We start from the raw sequence: 22,398 nt of genomic DNA, 5'->3' as shown, positions 1-22,398 counted from the left end.
CTTGAAATCACTAAGCTTATCTGAAAATTTACATTTAATTTATTGGAGGATACTGAGGATCAGCAGCTTGTGTAAATGGCAGCGATAGCTGAAGAGACAGTCTTATGGTAAGTGCTCAACATCTTGCTAAATGAATACCTACTCTATGGCTCTAATTCAGGAAACAGTAAAACAGGTATTAAAGTCCACCTTTATGCAAATTAGGCCTATTGCAAATGGAATCTCAGGCACGTGCATGAGCTGAACAGGATGTTACCCTCAGATACCACAATAGAAAAAAGCTGTATAGCTTTACCAGTTCTTAGGAGGGGAAAAGAAATGACCTTGAACTCTTTTAAGAAACACAGGTGCAGACAGGTACAGTATTTCAATATTACGAATCTCATAACATGCCTCTAAAACCATAATCTAAAACTGCCTCACACTGATTTTTAGACATTTTCATCTTCAAGGATGTTTGAACTTGAGCTATAGATTATAAACAACAATTTTGGCAATCAAGATGCTCTTCAGAAAATCCACTTTTGGCACGTGATGTGCAATTAAGACACAAGTGAAAAAGGAAAGGGAAAAGAGAAGAAACAAGTGTATTAAATAGTTTTCCTTTACTTATGAAATGGATAGAGAAAGCAATATGACTGTTTGATGTCTGATCATATATTATCTTCCCTAGTAAATAAAGACAGCATACCACAGCAGGTTTATGAATGAGCCTGTGCTTTTATATGGCACAATATTATCTTGCTGCATAAGTTTTTGGATACCAGATCGATGCTTTTGTTCAGAATAGGCTTCAGCTCCATTTGTAATATGCACAAATTGCTCGTAACTGCACTTCTGTTCAGTCATGCAAAAATGTTTGCAATTCCAACTCCATAACACATGTAGAGACAACCTGTATAGAGAGAGATTATGCATGGGGAAAAAAATCTATTTCTATGGTGTATGGAGCCAACAAGGAAGGTGCCTGCAAAGATGTCCAGCAGTGTAAGCAAGCAGAGTTGTACTGATTTACACCAGCTAAGTCTCAGCACATTTTTTCAATGCGTTGCCTGTAACCACCCTCTCAAAGGCAAGAGTCTGGAAAAGAAACAATGCTTCTTTATAATTAGAGCCCATTTCTCATTCAACAACTGAAATATGGCAGATACTAAAGGAACATTCAAATTCCAAAGAAAACCACAAAGCCATTGTTTTCCACTGAACCATGTCTTAATTTTTCTTTTTCTGATAGCTGATTACTTTTCACATTTTGCACCAAGCTGATAATAAGCCAAGCTCTTGCAATCCCAGCCACGGCCAGGTTTTTGCTCAGAATTAGCCAGCTGGATGGGAACATCTTCTCGCAAGCAGAAGATGACATCTATGTGCATCAGGTTGTATGACTGAGTGGCCTGACATCAAGCCAGCCTTTGGAAATCAAGGATGGGGTTACACATTCATTTATTATCGCCTCTCCTCCTCTTCCCTTCTGCTACCAGATGGTAGTTCCCCTGGCAAGTGTCCATCCTATACTGCTGGGTATTTTTACATCTTCAAACATGGATGAATGGGAGGTTACGTGTCCACTTTTCTAAAAGAAAGGTTAACAGTGTGAGATATAATGTCAATATTATTTAAAGTCTACTTTCCTGACACAGATGCGCAATATTCCTCAAGAAAATTTCCTACAATTTTGCAAGATTGCTATTTTTCAATCCTAGGCCTAGATTGTTCACACAATATCATACGGGTTTGACGATACAAGGCAAAGAACAACGCAGACTATGGCCACTCAGACATGGTGAGGGCAGGAGTTCTTTATAAGAGGAAAATGCAAATTAGCATCAAATACCTTGTGCTCTGTTACAAGGGAAAAGACTAACACATGCAGTGATCCAGAAGACAATATGGTGCAGTCAGCTAAAATTGAACTGAAACTCCTTAAAAAGAACTCTTAAAAAACTGAAAGTCCTTTACAAAGCATGAATATATATATAAGATTTACTTTGTTTTTTAAAGACTATTTTAAAGGTTAATTCACCTCATACTTGCCTAGTTTAGAATTACTTTCATTTCAAGCTTGGCATAAGACTTAAAGCCCAGAAAGGAACCTTGTAAAAGTGGTATCAGTGCAAAACCTGAAGGCAATTGCTGTAAAATACTGAATAAGTGCTAAAAACTTCAAAGAGAAAACCCACAGGTAGAGAAGCCTACTATTTATTTAATTAATTTCAGTGGTGCTGAACAGAAATATTTTGCATATTGCTATAATAAAGCAAAGCAGAGGTAAACTCATTAGCAGAATATAAGCACTTGCATTTCTCTCATTCTACTTACATGCTGTGTTACAGAAGATAGAGCTCGGCAGTCAGTTTTCTACTTAATTAGAGTTTAAAGAAAAACCCTTACTTTCCTCGTTAAGTCATTGGTGAGAGAACGATGGAGAGAGATGGGAGGAAAACACAAGCTGTTCATAGAAAACTTTCCCCCTCTGAGCAAGAACTATCTGTTCCACAAAGATGAAGACTTTTTTTCCAACCAAATGCATCACCTGCCAAATATAAGGAACCAATAGATACTATGCCTACACAAAATAAAATTCCAGCTCACTTGAACAAGCTGTATTTTAGAGCCAAGATGTTTATCAAGTGATGGTGAACTTCAAAAACCCAGTAGTTAAAAGTACTCCTCCCTTGAGTTTACCGTTGCTAGCTTCCCAAAAGATGTTAACACAATGTACCAGAAAGCACAGTTCTTTTGGGTCCACATAAGCTTAAATAAAAGTGAGGCCTGTTAAAATGCATTATTTCAGGCTTTAGAGGATGTCAGTGACATGAAGCAAACCTTCAGATACAGAACCACAGGGAGAAAGCCCCCTGCTTCAGAAACACCTGTTAACATTAGAGCTGTGGAGGAAACTATTAGCCTATGTTATATGATACAAGACCCTTCAGGTGTGTAGTCATATATATGTGTCTGTGTGTGAATAAAGAAAAAATATTGCTAGCTTTTAAAATCTTCAATAACAGAAGTAACACTTTCTATTTAAAAGGACAATATCATTTTTTGTAGCTATCTGAAACTGCAAACTCTTACAAGCCTTTGCTATAACAGGTCCATGCAGAAAGCTAGTGTTTCTGGCATCACTCTTTGGCATACCAGATTGCTGGGCTCAACAAATGGATACTGTTATCTTCTAGTTACTTTTTAACACTGTGCATTATGGCACCCAACACAGCAATAGCATTCCATACCAGAGAGGAGTCCTCAGCTTTTTGCAATATGCATGTCAGGAAAGACAGAAGCTTCTGGCTTCAAACTCCCACTGTGGCACGTTACCTGCAGTGGCCACGCACACATCCCGCAACCGCATCTGCAGACTGAATGTCCATTTAAGATAATCCAGCAATTAAATGCTCTTGTCCTGCCTGTCCAGAGATCTACAAACCATCAGGAGAACCCTTTGTACATTATTTTTGCAGTGAAATGTAATTTTCAGTGTAGTTGGCACCAAGACTAAAGTTCAGCCAATGCACAGATTATTCCTTTATCGGGAAGGCTTTGAAGCCTGGGAGGAAAATTCACTTTGATCTCTAGTGGCTCTCAGAAGCCTCAGGTAAAGTGCAAAAGATAGAAATAGCTTCCCACTTTAAAAAAAAATCTCTGCAGAAGAATAATTGAACTAGCAAAAAAAATTTAACTCTGATCTGGTTTGCATGTGTCACGAACAGCAAGTATAAAAGCACACCTTTGTATCAAGATCAGAACTGTAACCAAGATGGAACCTCCAGCGTGGCTCAAGGTAAGGCAGGCACAGAAATATCGCAGGCGTCTCAGTGTACTCAGCTTTAACACTCAACTGATTCATGCTGATTACCACTAGATCCAATGAACGATCAATTCTCTCCAGTACAAGGCTAGCTTAAAGGCATTCCATAGAATCATAGAATGACTTGGGTTGGAAAAAAACTTTGAGATCATCTAGTCCAACCATTAACCCTACTCTACCAAGTCCAGCACTAAGCCGTATTCCCAAGAGCCACATCTAGATGACTTTTAAACACATCCAGGGATGGTGACCTGACCGCCTCCCTGGGCAGCATGTTCCAATGTCTGACAACTCTTTCAGTGAAAAAGTTCTTCCTAGTGTCTAGTCTAAACCTCCCCTGGTGCAGCTTGAGGCCATTTCCTCTTGTTCTATCACCAGTTATTTGTGAGAAGAGATCAGTGCCTACCTCTTTAAAACATCCTTCCAGGTAACTGTAGAGGACAATGAGGTCTCCCCTCAGCTTCCTTTTCTTCAGACTAAATAGCCCCAGATCCCTCAGCCACTTGGTGCAGCCTTTACTTCTGGACATAATTAAAGCTTATTTACAATGGCAGGTTCTCCTTGATACACAGAAACTCAAAAGTTTGCATTTAGAGAAATGTATGCTAACAAGTTATCATCAGGAATAAACTACTGTTAAAGATAGGATTAACTATTCCATATCAGAAGCCAAATAGTACTTCTCAATTTTTTTTATTCTGATTCAACAGATTGCCTCAATTATTTTTTCTATTCCCTCGGTTTTACTGTTCAATGTGTACTTGATTGAAGCCTCATCCTGTCTTGAGCACACATTATAAGACCAAACAGAAATCAGATTATTTGCCCATCAGACCTAGCACCTTGCAACAAAACCTCCAGCTACATGTCTCAGAAAATGGCAAAACAGTTTGCTGGATCTTCTAAGTTATGCTGTAAATGATGTTGACACATCACTAGTTTGATACTTTGAGGCAAAAGACTTACTAGCTCTTGCAGGCTGTGATTACACTTTTCTCTCTTATTTTCTATGGTGCAGTTCTATCCAGAAAGTAATGTCAGCTCCAATATAAAGGAAAAAAGTAGGAGTAAAGCTCTTAAACAAAACCCAATCTCTGTTCTTAATATATAATATACAAATCACTTAGTTAAGCCCTTATTAAACATAAATAAACATCAGTCATAACGTGGAAGAAACATGTGGTGTGCTGGGCTGCATGTTTGTGCTCTGAGGATACATGGAGAATGCCAGTGACAGAGATATGCAAAAGCATTGAGAGAATCTCTCAGATTTCCACTTGATATCTGCTGAAACAGCGCACATACAAGGTATTTTAATTTCCTTTGTGTAATAATGGGAAAATACACACCAGGAAATCAAACAGCCATTTAAGAATTTTAAACTATTATTCACATTAAATTCACTTTTCCTGACTATTATTTCTTAGTGTTTTGTGATTTTCCTACTACAATGTAACTGATTCCCTAGAACCTCAACTTCCACTCTGAAGTGGATATGTAGTTGCAACTAATAACAATGGCAACAGATACCACACAGATTACTATACACTGTGTTGCAAGTTGTGTATTTTCGAAGAGAACTCTAGAACAAACGGATTAGTGTGAAGGTGCACTGCACCTTACACCATTTTCAGAAGATAACTCTTTGTCACAAGAAAACCATCACTGTTGGATGTTGAAAATGTGAACTATGGGAAGACTTTGTGGGAAAGTCTTTCACTGGTTGACCTGTTTCTTTCACAGCTGTGTAAGTGTTCGCTGTGTGGGAGTTAATTGTATTAGTTATCTAGTGTAACAACCCAATTAATTCTGTACTTCAGCACTATTAACTACTTCACTACACATGATTCACTGGAGAATGAAGGAACTTAATCCTTCTGTTCAAACACAAAACCAAACAAGAATAATCCCTCGTTTTATAACATTTAAATAGATAACTTAAATTCTTCACGATGCTTAAAGTACATTAGGAAGGCACTCACTGAAGCTGTTTAGCTAAGGGTAGCTAGACACTTCCACTAGAAAGCCTAATTAATTGGGATCTTAAAATTAACTCTGATTTACAATGGACCATAAAACTATCCAGTCCAAAATTTTCTTTTTATTTGAAGGTTTGTAAAAGATAAAACTAAAGAAACAGTATCAATAAATTATCTCTTGTTATTTCAACACTGTTCTTTATATTTGCAGATGCAGTTTTAAAACAGAATTTTAAAGAAACCTGGCAGACCTCAAAAGTCATCCTGGGCTGTATTTATCTTGGAATTTTAACACATAAATAATTGCAAGGATTAAGAAGAGAAAAGAAAATGGGGATATACAAAAGGTTTGCAAAAGGCATACAAAAATAGTGATATACCCAACACTATCTGTTTTTGCACTATATCATGAGATCATATACAATATATCATAAAATATGATATCATATGATACAGTGCAAAAAGGCCCTATTGAAGGGAGCACTGATTTATGCTGTTAGAAGTCTACTTTATTTCTATGGCAAAAACACTAACTAAAATTTTACCATGATAAATAAGATGAAGCCCCAAAGAGGAATTTATTGGTTTTGAAATGTCACATTCTGTAAATAAGGAGGAAATTTCATCTCAATAAATGAGAAACATAATAATTTTAGAAAGCAAAACCATAAAACTGGCCCAGAAGTTACTAGCTTAAAATACACAAGCTGGGGAACAAATGAAGCAATTAAGACACTTCACAGGAACTGCTCAGAACTGCTGTTCCTTGTGTACATTGATCCACAGCTATTTTTCCACAGCACAGAATTTTCAGAGTATTAGCCAAGAGGCAGAATAACAATTTATTTTACAAAAAATGAGATATTTTTATTTCACAATCAAATAAGGTCTTGTTTTAGAGAGGGACTTTTTTCTGAGCCACTCCTAAAAGCAGTTGCTAAATTCCCTGATGTCCCAGCAAAAAATACAAGCAAGTCCAAGTAAAATGAAGCATGTAAATTAAATTTTATAACACATTACAGATTACATTCTTTCCCTCCTCTTTTCTTTCCCTCCTCCTTTTTTGGCCCTTTTTTGGGCCAAAAAATAGTTCAAAATAAATTCACTGCATTTGAAATAAATTGCTACTAACAAAATAACCTTTAAAAGCAAGGGTATGCTCATCCTTCCCTTCTAAGTTTGTGGTCAGAAGCAAAACAGCAATTGACAGGTTGAGGGAAGAAGCTGCTCTTGCAATACCTTCACTGATGGCCACTTCACAGTATCAGAAGCCACTTTGGCTAATAGCTGGGTGAGCAGTGGCTTCCCTGAATAAACCCACTCCACAACAGCCCAGCTCTCAGCAGGTACCGCAATAAATAAAACCCTTTATCAGGGAGTAAAGAAAAATGGTTCCTGAGCCTTTTGAATGGGAACTGCCAAACCCAGAGCACAATGGGAGAAAGAGTAAGTCTAAAAAAAAAACAACCCAAAAAACAATAACCAAATCACACAACCCTAGAAAAAAAACTGTGTAAATGATGGTTTGCACTCAATATAAATTACCTCTCCTTTCACTCCCAATGTGGATGTGTCATCAGTGCCTATGAGCTACTCATACACCTTATGAAGGGCCCAACCAGGTGACAGAAGCAGTAGTCAAGGACTCTGTGGAATTTAAGCATGATTTCTGATTTCCACTTCTGTTTCTCACCTCATTTCCTATCTTACTTTTCCTTTCTATATCTATTTCAGAAAAAAAAAAAATACTTGCCACTGACATTACAATATTAGCATAATAATAATAGAGCACCGACCAGAGTTGTCATTTTTTAACACTTTCAAAATGAGGATGACAAACAGACTGGACTTCCATTGCCTTACATTTGGAAAGCCTTTTTTCACAGTTGTACAAAAACCTGCCTTTAGATTACTTGAAAAATATTAATTGAAAAAAAAAAGGATCTGAACTTAGTACATAGTCTTCAAGTACATGCCAAATAAACTGTATGTAGTTTGTGAACTACGCTTCTGATCCTTGGTTCCACCAGCAATTTAATGCCTGATACAAATAAATACGTGAACATTTTTCAAACAATCTTTTGTTTTCTTAGGTGCATTACTTCAGCAATAACAAACTCACCAGAAATATCCTGTCAAGTTGATCTTGAATGTCTTTCATTCCTGGAAAAGCAGCAACCCCTTGAATCATTTCTACAAAGATACAACCCACTCCCCTACAGAGGGAAGAAAGAAAAAAACAAAAAGTATACAACATTAGAAAAATTTCTTATACTTCAAATGGTCAGCAACAATATTTTTTATCTATCATCAGTGTTTGAATAATAGATCTTATTTTTAAAAAATAAACCTATGCCAGGCTGAAGGACAAGCATGTTTGTTTACTAAAACAAATGTATAAAATTTAATACTTTTCAGGTGTTTGAAAGCAAATGTAGAGGGAGCAGAAATATGGATGGTAGCTGTTGTGACCAACAAACGCATGGCGGCTGCTCTCTATTTGTGAGAGTGCTTCCTGAGCACAAAGGAATACACACAATACATTTTGGGGATGTGGGAATGGCAGTGGTACCCATGGGAGATGCTGAAAAAGAGCATGTGGCTGCTCTCAGCCACTGAACTGAGCTACTACCCAAATGCAGATGATTTCTGGGATGGGCTTGCTTGGGCTTTCTTCTCCCCTCTTCTAAAAAGAAGGAAGGCCAAAGCTCACAGCTCTGGGGAGCTCTGGCGGGATGGGCTGAGCAGCCATGGGCTCCCTCCTCTCCCTGCCATGACAGCCACCTCATTGCAGCTCCTGTCCCTGGCCTCTTGCAAAGGTATTTCACATGACTCATCCTCATCCCACTCAGTTAAGTGCTAGGAAATCAGGGAAGAAAAAAAATATTCTACAAATTCTGTATGCAAACACCTGTGTTTGCTGCATAACCATGGTATGTAAGTAATCACACATGCACACAAAAAAACCTTCACCCAAAACAAATGCCAATTCAATAACCCAAAATATTTATAAAAATGAACCAAGAATCTGAAAAACTAACTATGCTACCACCTCTCCCTGAAATTCTGAGTTGCGTTTCTGTGTCACAGAATCCAAGCAATAAACTCTAATTTAACCTAGTTTTTAGAAGTAAATTATTTGGAACATAGTAATTACATACCTTTTAATTGCTTATGTATCATGATGATGCATTCAGAAAGGAGCATTTAATTTTATAGATATGCATGTATATATTGGTGAGGAGAAGAAAGCAGCTTAATGAAAATAGATTGCATATTTTCATTAAGGCTGGGGCTGAGTATTTAAAGATACCACTTAACTAAGATTGATTATCAGCAGACAACCCATGCTTTACTCATCTTTGAAGCCTTTGACCACTACTGAAAAAAAAAAAAAAATTACATCCCTGGACAATGAGGGCTGATAGTCAGTTTTCTCAAAGAAGAAAATGAAATGTACATCACTATTTTCTAATCCTACGTCCCAAAGCATAGATACAGTACGCAAATTTTCTCCTTAGGCATTGAAAAGTGGAGGACAACTTCAGAATGCATGGTTCTGGTCAAATTTTAGAATACCTCAGGTGTTTATAAAAGAGAGGTTCAAATTTATGTTCCATATGCTTCTGCTGGTTACTAAATGAACTGAATTGATTAAACTGCCATTCATCATTTAGTCTGGTTAGTGCTTCATTAAGCACAGATGGGCACAATATATCTTAGTCAAATACTTATAAATAGTTATCAGGATCTCAGGGAAGGAAAAATTCAAGATTTCAGTCAGAAACCATTTAACCAAGATGAGAAAGCAAACAATTGAATTTAGACTTAAGAAAAGAGGATTAGCGTTCTGTTCTTGCAACCAGAAAACAGGCATTTGATTAAACCAGTGTATCATTTGAGGGCATGTACTGCTATCTACAGAGAAACCTCAGCTAGCCATTCGAACAGAAATGCTGTAAAGGCGTTAAGAAGCTTTTGCCAAATTTTACATTTTTCACATAATCTATTTTAAAATGTTACACTTTTAGCAGGTGTGACAAAAGTATGAGCCAAAAATCAAGTAAGCACTGCAAACAACACCACTCAAGAAAAACTTCCTGCTTAGAAAGAACCCTACTATGTGTCTTGGACCCTTGCATAACCTAGTACTCATTTAGTCACAAGCTGAAAAGAGAGCAAAAGAGCACTGGAGTTCAATAAACAACAATACAAAAAAGAAAAGGTTATTAAAATCATGGAGGAAAGAAACATAATCAACTTTCAAGGTTTGAGCTGGAAGGCTGCTGTTCCTTTTGCCCCACTTGAAAACTAAGCTTATGCTTGATTTCAAAGTCTATGGTGTTTAGCACAATGAATAAGCTCATAGACAGAGAAGACTAAAAATAATAACAGCAATTATAATAGTAGTAGTAGTAATAGTAATAATAAGTACTACTTATCATTATTTTATTATTGTTGTTATTAATATTATTATTGATGTTATTATTCTTACTACATTGAAATTAAAGGAAATACCCAGGAAGTCATAATAGCACAAAAAGGCTTGAAGATGGCCGGATGGTTTTTTAGATGTCTTAGTGGTATCAGTGAATTTTAGGTTCACAGCAAGTAGAAACTGCGTATATAATAGAATCCCTGAATCACAAACAGTAAGTGCACAGACACTGAATAGGAAAAGAAATAAAGTCTCTACAAGGCCTTGAAATTTAGTCTGGTTTTTGTAGCCCTCACAAACTATTAAAGAGGCTAGAGATATTTTCAAGTAAAGCAAAAATTATTTTCGTGCCAGAAGAATGGGTTTCTAAGGAAAAGTTAAGATACTTATGTCATTCTTGGCTACAAGAAAACATAAGGGACAGGGAGAACCTGAAGACTCTGCCTTTAAAATTATGCAAAATAAAGGACAAGGAAGAACTGATTAGGATTTTAATGATTCCCAGAACTGTAGGTAGATCCAAGACAGTATAACTAGAAATAGCAGAATGCCTTCAGGAAATAAAAAATTTAGGGTGGATGTTAGAGAAACACACTTAATAATTGTGCTACACTCCAGCCTCCCAGTGGACCTGAAACTCCACAGTTACAGTTGTGTAAAACTAGACAAGTTGAAACACTTGAAAATACTCTTCAGGGAACAGATTTGTATTAACAGAGGGTGGATAAGATGATCTCACAGATCACTCCCATTTCTAGTTTCTATGACTGAAAGATTACTTCTTGAAATATGAAATACAAGCAATTAACTTGGCTTTAATGTGCATGCATCTCCAAAGGTATGTTACTTATGTATAACTTGTGCACGCTGAGCATACAATGCCATTTTCAGTCAGCACTTGAGAAACATTTTGTGACAAAAGAAATTCAGCCAAACATATTTCAGTCTCTTCAGTTCAGATTTTCCTGCTTGCTTTATAGGACTTCTCATTTTGAATAAATAAGACAGATGCTGCTATTTGATTTGGAAGTATTTCCAATGCAAAATGTAAAAGCAACAGCCAATTAATGTTGAAAAGGGTGGCTAACACTCTTATGTCAGAAAGTGTGACTAAACCTATTGATATATTGATGAGAACATATGTGCCCATACCATCTAATACTGCTCTTCTATTGTCCTGCTTAATTTCCTGGGACTCTAGCTGTCACCATACAGTCTTACACAGAGTAAGAGTTAATAGCACAGCTAAATTAGTTACTCTTGCATTTGAATTGACATAGTAAATGAGCCTGTAAAAGTGAAGTTAGATGCCTCAGGAAACTGTGTTTTGTTTTTTTTTTTGCACAGCTTGTATAATTCAAGAAGGTATTCCCTTAAAAGTAACTTGCTTACATATGCGTTGGGATTATATTTTTGGTTTAAGAATTCACACTTCTGTGAATATTTGTGTAACAGAGATTCTTACTGCAACAAGAAGAACATCCAGTCTAATCTCCAGTCTATCTGTATCTGAATACTGAAAAGAAAAAAAAAAAAGAGAAGGAAAAAACCCCAAAACACACAGTGTAAAAGCTCTGGTGAGGTATAATCTATAAAAGATTATTAGGGTTATTTTCTTTAGTTAATATTCCAGTTTTTCTTTATGGATCCATAGAAGAGTCTACAGACAAGACGAGTGGAGAGGTTGACACTCCAGAAGGGAAAGCCGCCCTCCAGGATGACCTGGACAGACTGGAAGGAGTGAGCTAGCAGGAACCTTACGAAGTTACCAACAGGGAGAAGCATAAGGTCTTGCACCTGGGAACACACAACCCAGGAATGCAGTTCAAACACTGGAGTGTAGCCCTGTGGAAAGGGACCTGGGGTCTTGGTGGATAACAGGCTCAACGTGAGTGAACAATGTGCTGCAGCAGCAAAGAAAGCCAACAGGATGTGGGGCTGCCTCAACAAGGGCATCACCAGTAGAGATAAAGAAGTCATCATCCCACTCTACTCAGCACTTGTCAGACCATACCTGGAGTATTGTGTTCCGTTTTGGTCCCTGCTCTTCAAAAAGAATCCGGACAGGCTGGAGAGGTTCCAGAGAAGGGCCACAAGGATGATCAGAGACTAGAGGATCTGCCATATGAGGAGAGGCTGAGAAAACTGGGTTTGTTCAGCCTTGACAAGAGAAGGCTGAGAGGAGACCTTATTACAATGTTCCAGTACTTAAAGGGTGGCTACCAAGAAGATGGAGACTTCCTATTTACAAGGAGTCACATGAAAAAGACAAGGGGTAATGGACACAAGTTGCTCCTGGGGAGATTCCAATTGGACAGAAGAGGTAAATTTTTCATCATGAGGACAATCAAACATTGGAATGGTCTGCCAAGGAAAGTGGTAGATTTCCCCACATTGGACTGTTTTGAGTCTCAGCTTGACAGGGTGCTGAGCCATCTCATATAAACTATAATAGTACCTAGAAAGGTTGGACCAGGTGATCCTAGAGGTCTTTTCCAGCCTGACATTCTATGATTCTATGACATTCTCTGAAATGAGGAGCTGTTTCCAAAGCAAGCTTTAGTTTATACTTAAATCTAGACTACAGAAAGCCTATATGCTTACTATATATGTTTTAAACTGTCAAACTTCATGACCAGATAGAAACCTTATGTGAAGATCCAGCATAGGTATTCACTTTGAAGACTATGCTGAATGTTATTACCTGCTCTGAGCCACTAGAAAACAGATCTGTTCAGGGTATGAAGTCTGTTTTCAGCATGCAGGATTTGGCTTCAGAGGGGGAAGGTTTTTATGAAAACCAAGTAATTGCTTCCAGCAATCCTCCTGGTGAGATTTCAGAAATCCAAAGGAACAGCAGAGTTTTCATTCAAGTTTCCCAAACTACATCCAATTTTTACTGCTAAAGAGATCAGAATTTAAACAAAAACAAAAAATCTTGGACCTCTCAAAAAAAAAATCTCAACTACTTGTTTTTTAACGGATTTGTCACCAAAATACTGGAACCTTTTCCATAAAATTCATTAATATTATGCAACATGTTGGAAGGGCACAGAGATTTTATCTTGTCTGATTTATTCAGAGAAAAAATCACATTCCTATGTTCCTATCCTGCTTATGAACAGAACTACCAAAACAAATTTTTGGGGAAAATAATGAAAAGCAAAGAATTTTGTGTCCTTCATTGACCAAAATCTGATCTAATTCTGAAGTGGCACACTGCCAGAATACCCACACGTGGTGAGCTTGGTTGGAATTTCTCTTTCATGACCACTTCACTTTGATACGTAGAAGGTAACATACAGTGGGAGATACAGTCTCATCAAAGAACAGGGGCAGAAAGCAAACAGATTACATTTCTCACATGAGAAGTAATGAGTGAAGCAAAATTGCCCTTCTATGCTGATAAAGAGCAACATTAAAATTTTTGCAGAAAGCAGATGCAATGGCTGAAAAATATTTTACTTAAAAATATGATAGTTCAAAGTATTTCTTTACAGACAGTCTTGAGGCAATTGTAATACAGCACTCGTTCTTGCCTGTGTCACTGAACTACTTAGAAATAAGAGCTCCAGAAATCTCTTTTGCAACCCAACCCTCTGTATCAATTCTCAGCTTCTACATTAAGCAATATGATATTCATGGGGGATTAAAATGTGTATGACCCCTTTTTTCCATGAATCTTTCTGTTAGACTCACTTTTCTGTAAAAGCAGAACGCAAAAAAGCTCAAGAAAATAATCTTTAAAATTGAGCAATATTTTGCCATGAGATATTTTCCTGTCGAACATGTTCTTCCTCATTTTCTTTTCTGGATCCAGATACCTTTATAAGCTACTTTTGTGACATAGATGAAATATATTTCTGGCAGTGGAAAAGCAAGGGTAAATCTGATATTAGGAATGGATAAAAGTAGTTTTTACAGAGGAACTGAAATGCCCTTTCAGTAACAACAGACCTGGATGGTTTCCTCACACACAGTGTTTCTATGAATTTGACCCTATGCAAATTTTCCATTGAAAAACTAACTCAGCAGATAAAACTTTTGAAGAACTCCCTGACAATGACAGAAGTTTAATTAACAATGCCTTCATACTTATTGCAATATCCTCATCTCAAGATCTTAATCCTACAGATTAGCATTTCTTTGGAGTGGAAGTCATAATCAGAAAGGATATTAAGGGCAAAAGAACTAATATTTCTACACTGTTTTCTCTCTCAGGCCCCAAGCAGTATTTCTTCAGAGTATATTGGAACTCCCTGCTCTCCTGTTTCTTTCACTGAAAACTGTTCACAGCAGATACAGGATAAAGATGCGTTTGTAATGTCTCCTGTGTAAAAACATAATTTGGTGCACCTGTGTCTTAAGACAATATCCATTTTTGTTTAATAAATATCTTCATTACTGTCATAGGTCTTCAATGGTCAAATACTCATGAAAGCATGCACGGAATTACAGCAAGCACTCAAATCTGCAAGCTGTGTGTGTAAAGTGGTGTGTTTCTGAAAAATACTAGTTATTTTTCTAACAATAGGAGAGTCAGAAAAATCTCTACACAAAGAGTTTTCCCTGTATTACGATCAGAATTGAAATAATGTATATTAATACAGAAGTTACAAAGTTAAATAACAGTGATTTAATAAGCAATTTCGTAACATTGGACTGGCCTAGTTTTAAGTGGTATCTTCCAGAGCACTTAATATAAGCTGATGTTATTTAATAAAAGTGAATTTAAACTGTAACATGACCCATAACTTCTCAGGTTAGCTGAACCGTGAATAAGAGTGTATTTTTTAAAAGCAAAACAACAGGATATGCAAAAAGTCACCAGCTGTTAAAAAACACTGTTTAAACCCAGCTGCACTTCAAAATAAAATATCCCTAGTGACTTTCTGATGTAAGCAACCCAGATGTAGCAGTACACACACTACCAGAATCAAAAAGGGTTTAATAACCTGTTTAAATTGCTTCATACACTAATCCTATCTTCTTCCTGCAAGGAACAAATATAATAGGTTCATTTGGGGATTTTTTTCCCTGTTTCTGCATTCCTTATATATGAGTTTAAGTAATTCATAAACCCTTTATGTATTGAAGCTTATTTTCCTTGCACTGACTTTCAAAGGACAGTGAAATTTAAGGATTAGGACAAGTTACACCAGAGGCAATGCAAAGCCATTTGCCTACCTACTAGTAAGACCTCATCAAGAGGAAAAAAAAAGGTATATCAAAGGTTATCACAACTCTTTGATGCAGCCTTGGGTAGTATAATACATTCACACTGCTGTATCAAATGCTGTCAGCAGTAAATCACAAAGCCACTGCGTTGATTTTCATCACCAGCCTGACACCACTAATGCATGTACATCTTCATTAATATTATTTTATTGCCAGTGGCTATTTAAAAAAAGAATGCAGGAGAATGTAAAACTGCATGTGGATCATTAGCTTTCACTTACTATCTTAATGCCTTACACCGACAAATGAAGTGTAAAAATAGCCTGCAGCCTCTGCCACCTGCTTCCCAGCCACTGTCCAGTGGTTAATATTTGGACTACTTTTTCATGCAGCTGGTCTTCTACTCAGTAGGAGACCCACTTTCCATTCCTTGGGAACCAGCATGAAATGTCATTTATCATGGCTACAGCAAAGGCCCTCTGTCTTTTTTTTTCCCTCTAAACAGAACAAACAGCTGTGCTTTCTACCTCAACATTATTTAAATACTCACTGAAGTGGTTGCCTAGTTTTGTCATCACGTAGATCATCAAGGACACATGAGAGCACACACTATCTGCCATAAGGATATAATGCCAGTAATTGCATAAAAATGCTAATGCTACAATCACACTTTTGATAACAAATTACCAAATTACCTTGGAATCTGATGGTTGGTGAGTTTCTCTGCATCTCCCATCCTCCCACTCTGGGAAGTCACTAAGTGGTTTCAATGTAATTATGGCCCAGCTATGTACAACCGTTGTATAAATAAAGCCCCAAGCCTGCCTGTGCTCCAGCAGAGCTCACTGTTAAATGTGCCAAATAAGCATACCTGACCTTAACATATAACTATATCTCTTGCAATCAAACTGGAAGCACTGTCTCAGACAACCCAGCAAAGTGGAGAAATAAAAACCTAAAGCTCTTTTGTCACATACCATATACATTTGCTCTAATCTGATTTCTGATGTGGCAGTAGCTGAGCCTCTACACAAATTCCTGCCATGTGAAAGAAACTGTATTACCAGGGTTTCTTCTTACACTTTTCATAGTTCTCCAGTCTGTACAGGGCAGCAAAAAATTTTAAGTGCTATAAATCTAGTACAAGTGCTATCTGATATAATTTTTCATTTGAAACAAAACTCACCACCTCTATCCTTGAGCAACTGGATCTTTTTCAAACCTCTATTAAATGCTCTGTACCAGGAGATAGCATTTATTTTTATAGTTGAAGATGTAAATATTCTGCTCTTCCTCAATAGTCTTGCATCATTATACAAGTTCTGCTAAAAACATGACCTGGAATGCTGAAGTGGCATTCTAAGTCCTTCCTTGGTGTTCCCTGCTGTTCATATAATTTGAATTTAAACATCTGATTATGAAGGAAATGCTCAGTCTGCAATTTTAATAGATTTAAAATGCTTCTATCAGCTGCATTGCTTAGTTTGATCTTTATCACAGTAACACAACATAGTTTGACTACCCTTTTTAAAAGCTCTTCTAGTAAAAATATTATAGAGAGGAGCATTAAACTATCTGGTTTTAGGAGCTGTTAAACTTTTGAGTGAACTATTTTTCTTTGTGGAAGAAGTATCAGTGAGAATAAAAAATGTTTTAAAAGCCTTTTTTTCAGTTTTAAAAAAAAACCAATGGAAATATATCTCCATTTCAAAGTTCAATATTTTTTAATTGGTAAATGTAAAAGAATTAATTAAAATTTCCAATGTCTTTTTCAAGTAAAAAATAATTTTAGAGAATTTCTTGAGCAGTTTACTCCATTAAAGTAAAAAAATTTCCTTTAGCTGTTTCTATATATTCTCTCATTCTCCTTTACTTCACAAGTTGAGACAGATATAGAACTACAGAATCATCAAAGTTGGACAAGACCTTCAAGATCATCAAGTCCAACCATCAGCCCTACACCCTTGTGACCACTAAATGATCTCCCAAAACACCACGTCTACCCGTTTTTTGAACACCTCCAGGGACGGTGCCTCCACCACCTCCCAGGGCAGCCTGTTCCAATGCCTCACCATCCTTTCTGTGAAGAAATTTTTCCTAATACCCAATCTGAACTTCCCCTGGTGCAACTTGACCCCGTTTCCTCTTGTCCTATCACTGGTGACTAGGGAGAAGAGGCCAACACCCACCTCACCACAACCTCCTCTCAGCCTCTCAGGTAGTTGTAGAGAGCAATGAGGTCTCCCCTCAGCCTCCTCTTCTCCAGGCTGAACAGCCCCAGCTCCCTCAGCCTCTCCTCATCAGATCTGTTCTCCAGACCCCTAATCAGCCCAGTTGCCCTTCTCTGCACCCTCTCCAGCACCTCAATGTCCTTCCTATACTGAGGTGCTCAAAACTGCACTCGGTGCTTGAGGTGCAGCCTCACCAAGGCTGAGTAGGGGGGCAGGATCACCTTCTTGGTCCTGCTGGTCACACTATTCCTGATGCAGGCCAGGATGCTGTTGGCCTTCTTGGCCACTTGGGCATACTGCTGGCTTGTGTTCACCCAGCTGTCAATATGTACATACACACATGCACAAAGATGTAGGACTCTCAAGGACTGAACCCATGTAGACTGAACTACAAGAATGTGAGTAGAAAAAACTGTATCTCCCAGCTATTTCTACCTCTGATTAAGTTTTCCTGTCTCAAGCAAGATGAGCTCCTTGCTGAGAATGTCAGAGGTGTATCTGGGAAAAGAGGTGACTGCAAAATGTCAGAAGCAGATGGGATATAGAGATTGCATACAGTTTGTGAAGACACCAGGTTGAACCTGATCTTTGGGAAAACAAGACAGTTTTAGGATAGATGAGAAGCTCAGATGTAGAGGGAGATTATTTTAGATGTTAGGTGGAGAATGGTTTGAAGAAAAGCAGACAGCTGATACCGAAGATGCTACTTTTGCCTCTCTGCTGCAGTTTGCATTTGGAGATGTTTGTTCACCCTCTTTTCCTTCTTGGTTCACCTACCATTACAGATCAAGGAACTACAGCAGCCAGAGGCCCAGTTATATTGAACACTCTCTTCAATATTAGATATTCATACTCTGTAACCCCTGCTAATGAAACAATCCTGCAGCATCTATCTCCTGCCCCCAGGAGTCAAGACTTAACAGTGAAAAAACAGATGAAATCTTCAGGAAAATGTAGCTTTTCATCCCACATTCTCTGATCTCAGCTACAGGACTAAACACAACCTAGTCATGCTTAGTTGCCCTCCTGAGCAAAAAAATATTCCTGTTAGGTCATCTGTTTCCGTACTTCACTGCAAGATTACCTTAACAAATATTATTCACCCACCATATGAAAACAAAAGGTCCTTTTAACCTTATCTTCCAGTTACCCCTAGATTTTAACATAATCATAATTCTAAATTCTAAATTTAGCTTGCCTATATTAAAGAAAGATATTTCAGCACACTACTAAAAAACCACAATTTCTGACACTTGCTCAGTATGTATTTTTCTCAAATGAAACCAGAGTTATAGATTTAAAAAGTCAAATGCACATTCAAAATATTAACATTTTCCAGAGCATGAGACTGTTTTTGTAAGGTAAAATATTTTTTTCCTCATTTCTGTTTCTTGAATCAACATACATTGCTTCTGGTAACACAGTTGAAGCTCTAACTAATTACAGAATTTGTACAGACTAAGGAGATTCTGGAATCTCAAAACCTAGAGAATAAATGAAGAATCTCTACCTTGGTTTCTAACAATCAAAAACCACATCTTTGTTCAACACAGGACTAAACTATGTTACCAAAAAGGAGCAAGGTGTTATTTTTTTGTACAAATGAAACTGCCCTTTCAAACCTTAAGGTCTAAATAAAATCTGTAGGTTTCAAAGAAAACTACTCAGTGACATATCACACACTGATTTACTGCTAACAAGTACAGTACATTAAAAACTGAGGCTGTATCCTCACATCCAGAGAATCCTGGTTTTGTCCTTGCTACAGCTGGCATGGTGTAAGTCTTTCTTCTGCAAAACAGGTATATCATATCAAAGTACCACATTAAGTCTACAAAAGTCAAGCAACAACAACTCAGTCTGTTACAAAGCACCAATGGCTCTTCCAGTGGTGTGTCACCAGCAGGTACCAGCTGGTGGGGTGGCAGGAGGACAATCCTTTATGGAGATACTGAGTGAACCTCACTTTTACACCCAGGTTTTTTAACCTGTACCACTAATCTCAATATTTGTTTTACACATGTAAAAAAAAGCAGAGTTAAAGCACCTATGCATAGTCTTGAGTAAAGATGTTAAACTTACCACATGTCAAGGCAGGTGGAATACTCTGTCGATCCCAGAAGGACATCTGGAGGCCTGTACCATAGGGTTACCACTTCATTGGAATATGTATGGCTGGGAACTGATTTAGCTCTTGCAAGACCTGTGGAGCAAATACAGACAAATTAATGTAAACAAAACAAAGAAGCAGTTTGCTGTAAGAACAAACTTCATATAACATGATTGCATGTTGCAAGCCGGTGTTTTTTTTTATTCTAGTCTTGGAATAAGTTACTTAATGAAAGAATATGGTAGCATCTTTCATTAAGTACCTGGCTTAATAGAGCTGTGAATATTATGAACGAATAATAAAATACCCTTTTCATAATGACAACCACAGTCCCAGGAAAGATGCAAAGATACATTGTAGGATACCTAAATAAACAAATAAACAAATATTTCCATTTCTGTTAATTGCTCATGCTTAGGAATCAATAATCTTCATTTCAGTTGTATTTAGAAAAAGGAAAGGTAAAGAAAACTTCCAGACAAATAGTGCCACAGACAAGATTTCAGTTTTTTTAGGGCAATCTAAGGAAATCTCCCACAGTTTACACTGCAAAACTCAGGCTGTTTATTCAAGTTCATATTTGAAAGCAGTAAACACTTATACATTAACATTCAAGTAAATATTAATATTGCAGTAATACATCAGAAAATAGTAAGTGCAAAATTCTTCTCTCTCAACAAATGTATATCAGTGGTGTACCAATCTCAGAAGCAGAAATCATTTCAGTGAAATGTGTGGCCTACCAAATATATGCTAGTTATAGTAATTGTCTTTTAAGCTTGTTAGTAATTTAAAATAATTCACATTTCTACACAACCATAATCTATCTCATGTAAAATTGGAAAGAGTTTAGGAGATACTCTCCTATGCTAAAAGCAACAGAGAAGATCATGCTTTTCTAGCAGTTCTCCTACTGAAGCCTCTCTCCTCTGGGAAATGGAAAGATTTTCAGGACTATCATGGCTGTTCCCATCATGTGCCTTCATAAACCTTTTCCAAATGATCCACTCCTAGTTACTGCCTTGAGACCATCCACTCCCTCACTAGAAACACTGGACATACACAAATAAGAGAAATAAGGAGGGGTTTTTGTGTCTCTTTCCAAAAAAAACAGAACTACCAATTTACCTTTCACAAAACAAATGAAATAACTAAAACAGAAGGTCATGTCTTACACCTCACAGAAACCAAAAAGCGAAGTCATACACTCAGAAAGAAATATGCAACATGAGAATGCACCTTTATTCTTACTACACTGGAGAATCTATTTAAGAACAGTTAATCTCAGTGAATACATCTCCATAGTAATGATAGCAAATCTTGCCAGTAGATTGCATTATCGGCTGATTATAGCAATTAGACCAGTGTAGAGGAGTAATTTGACTTGAATGCCAGAATTTCTGCTAAAAAACATACATTTTGAGTATGAATACCCATTTTTAGTTTTAGCTTCCAGACTTCCATCTCTTTTTTGTTTGTGCACCTGGCCACCAGCTTGATGAATAACCAGGCTCACACAGACAACTCGGGTTGGTCAATGAAGCCCCAAAGAGGCCAGAGGAGAGGTCACATCAGACACTCAGCAGTGCCTCAGCCTACAAATTCATGTTATGCTTCCAGAAGATCAGAAACCACCAAATACTCTGACTGGTGAATCTTCTTACTCCTAGAAGTCTGAAATTCTGAGCACCTATACCCCATGTGACTAAACTGAAACAGGAGGCCTTGAATATGTGGATATGGTCCTACTATTATTAAGCTAAATAAAAATTATGGAAGGATTTGAGAAGCATGGATGGTGAATGCCCCCATCCTTCTTCGCCTGTCTGAACCTCCCTTTAGTCCTGCCTGAGGAATAATTAATTTGGATGCAAACTACTTCATCTCTAATCTTCAACCTAGCTTTGGCAGGAGAAGAGACATAGGCAGGCAGGGAAAAGACATATTTAAGAAGCCAGCAACATAATGTGATTCGGGGAAGACTGTCAAAAAACTTTAGAGTGGGGAATTCAGGTCTCTAAGACACAAGGTCTTTGATCTACACACTCAAGAAATCTTCCATGTAGAGAGGAATAAGTAGCCAACTTGCCATGCCAGAAATCATACTACAAAAAATACAATATCCATGCATGCCTGCCAGCTTCTGCCCCTTTACTGGCCCGGATGGAGCTTTGTAAGTGCTATAGTCAGCCCAAACACTCCTCTCCTCCTCCTGTGCAACTATTCAGCACAGAACCTGTCCTCCCACCTTCCTGGGACTGCTGTCCACCCTGTTTCCTCAGCTCACTGCTTCTACACACCCTCCACTTCTAATCTGTTCCAGGTTAACCAAAATCCATCTGATTTTCAAAGGATGGCCCTTTTTGGCTAATCACAGCCTGTTGGACAAGTAAATGTTTTTCTTTAATCTGCTCTTCACTCCCAAAACACCATGAAAGCCTCCTTTGAGGTTAGCCGCTACATCTGGTTTTCAGTTATAAGAGGATCATTGCTGGACTGGAGACAGTTATAAAAAAACCCCTTAACTTGTAAGAGCAAGTTGAAGCCATATATTGACATCAGACAGCATTACTGGGTTTAAGAGTACAAGGCATATGTTTTAAGTTGTGGCCAACTGGTTGCCTACTTGGGTCACATATACTACTTTGGAA

The 22,398-nt window shown here is 37.6% G+C and overlaps 1 protein-coding gene across 6 annotated transcripts in view; it reads right to left on the bottom strand.

Moving 5' to 3' along the window:
- CDK14 (cyclin dependent kinase 14) overlaps window positions 1-22,398 on the bottom strand; it is a 338,936-nt gene that overhangs the window by 135,758 nt on the left and 180,780 nt on the right. For 5 of the 6 annotated variants that reach the window (XM_051612199.1, XM_051612197.1, XM_051612200.1 and 2 more), the window contains 2 exons: window positions 19,720-19,840; window positions 7,913-8,006 (listed from right to left, as the gene is read on the bottom strand). In XM_051612199.1, coding sequence (XP_051468159.1) covers window positions 7,913-8,006; window positions 19,720-19,840 — 215 coding nt within the window. Of the gene's footprint in view, window positions 1-919; window positions 1,574-7,912; window positions 8,007-19,719; window positions 19,841-22,398 lie in introns of those variants that run through there. The other variant, XM_051612203.1, reaches the window with a different exon arrangement.

This window comes from Apus apus, chromosome 2 (assembly GCF_020740795.1).
Source record: "Apus apus isolate bApuApu2 chromosome 2, bApuApu2.pri.cur, whole genome shotgun sequence".
NCBI classification, from domain to species: Eukaryota; Metazoa; Chordata; class Aves; order Apodiformes; family Apodidae; genus Apus; species Apus apus.
This window is presented reverse-complemented; position numbering and strand designations above follow the sequence as displayed.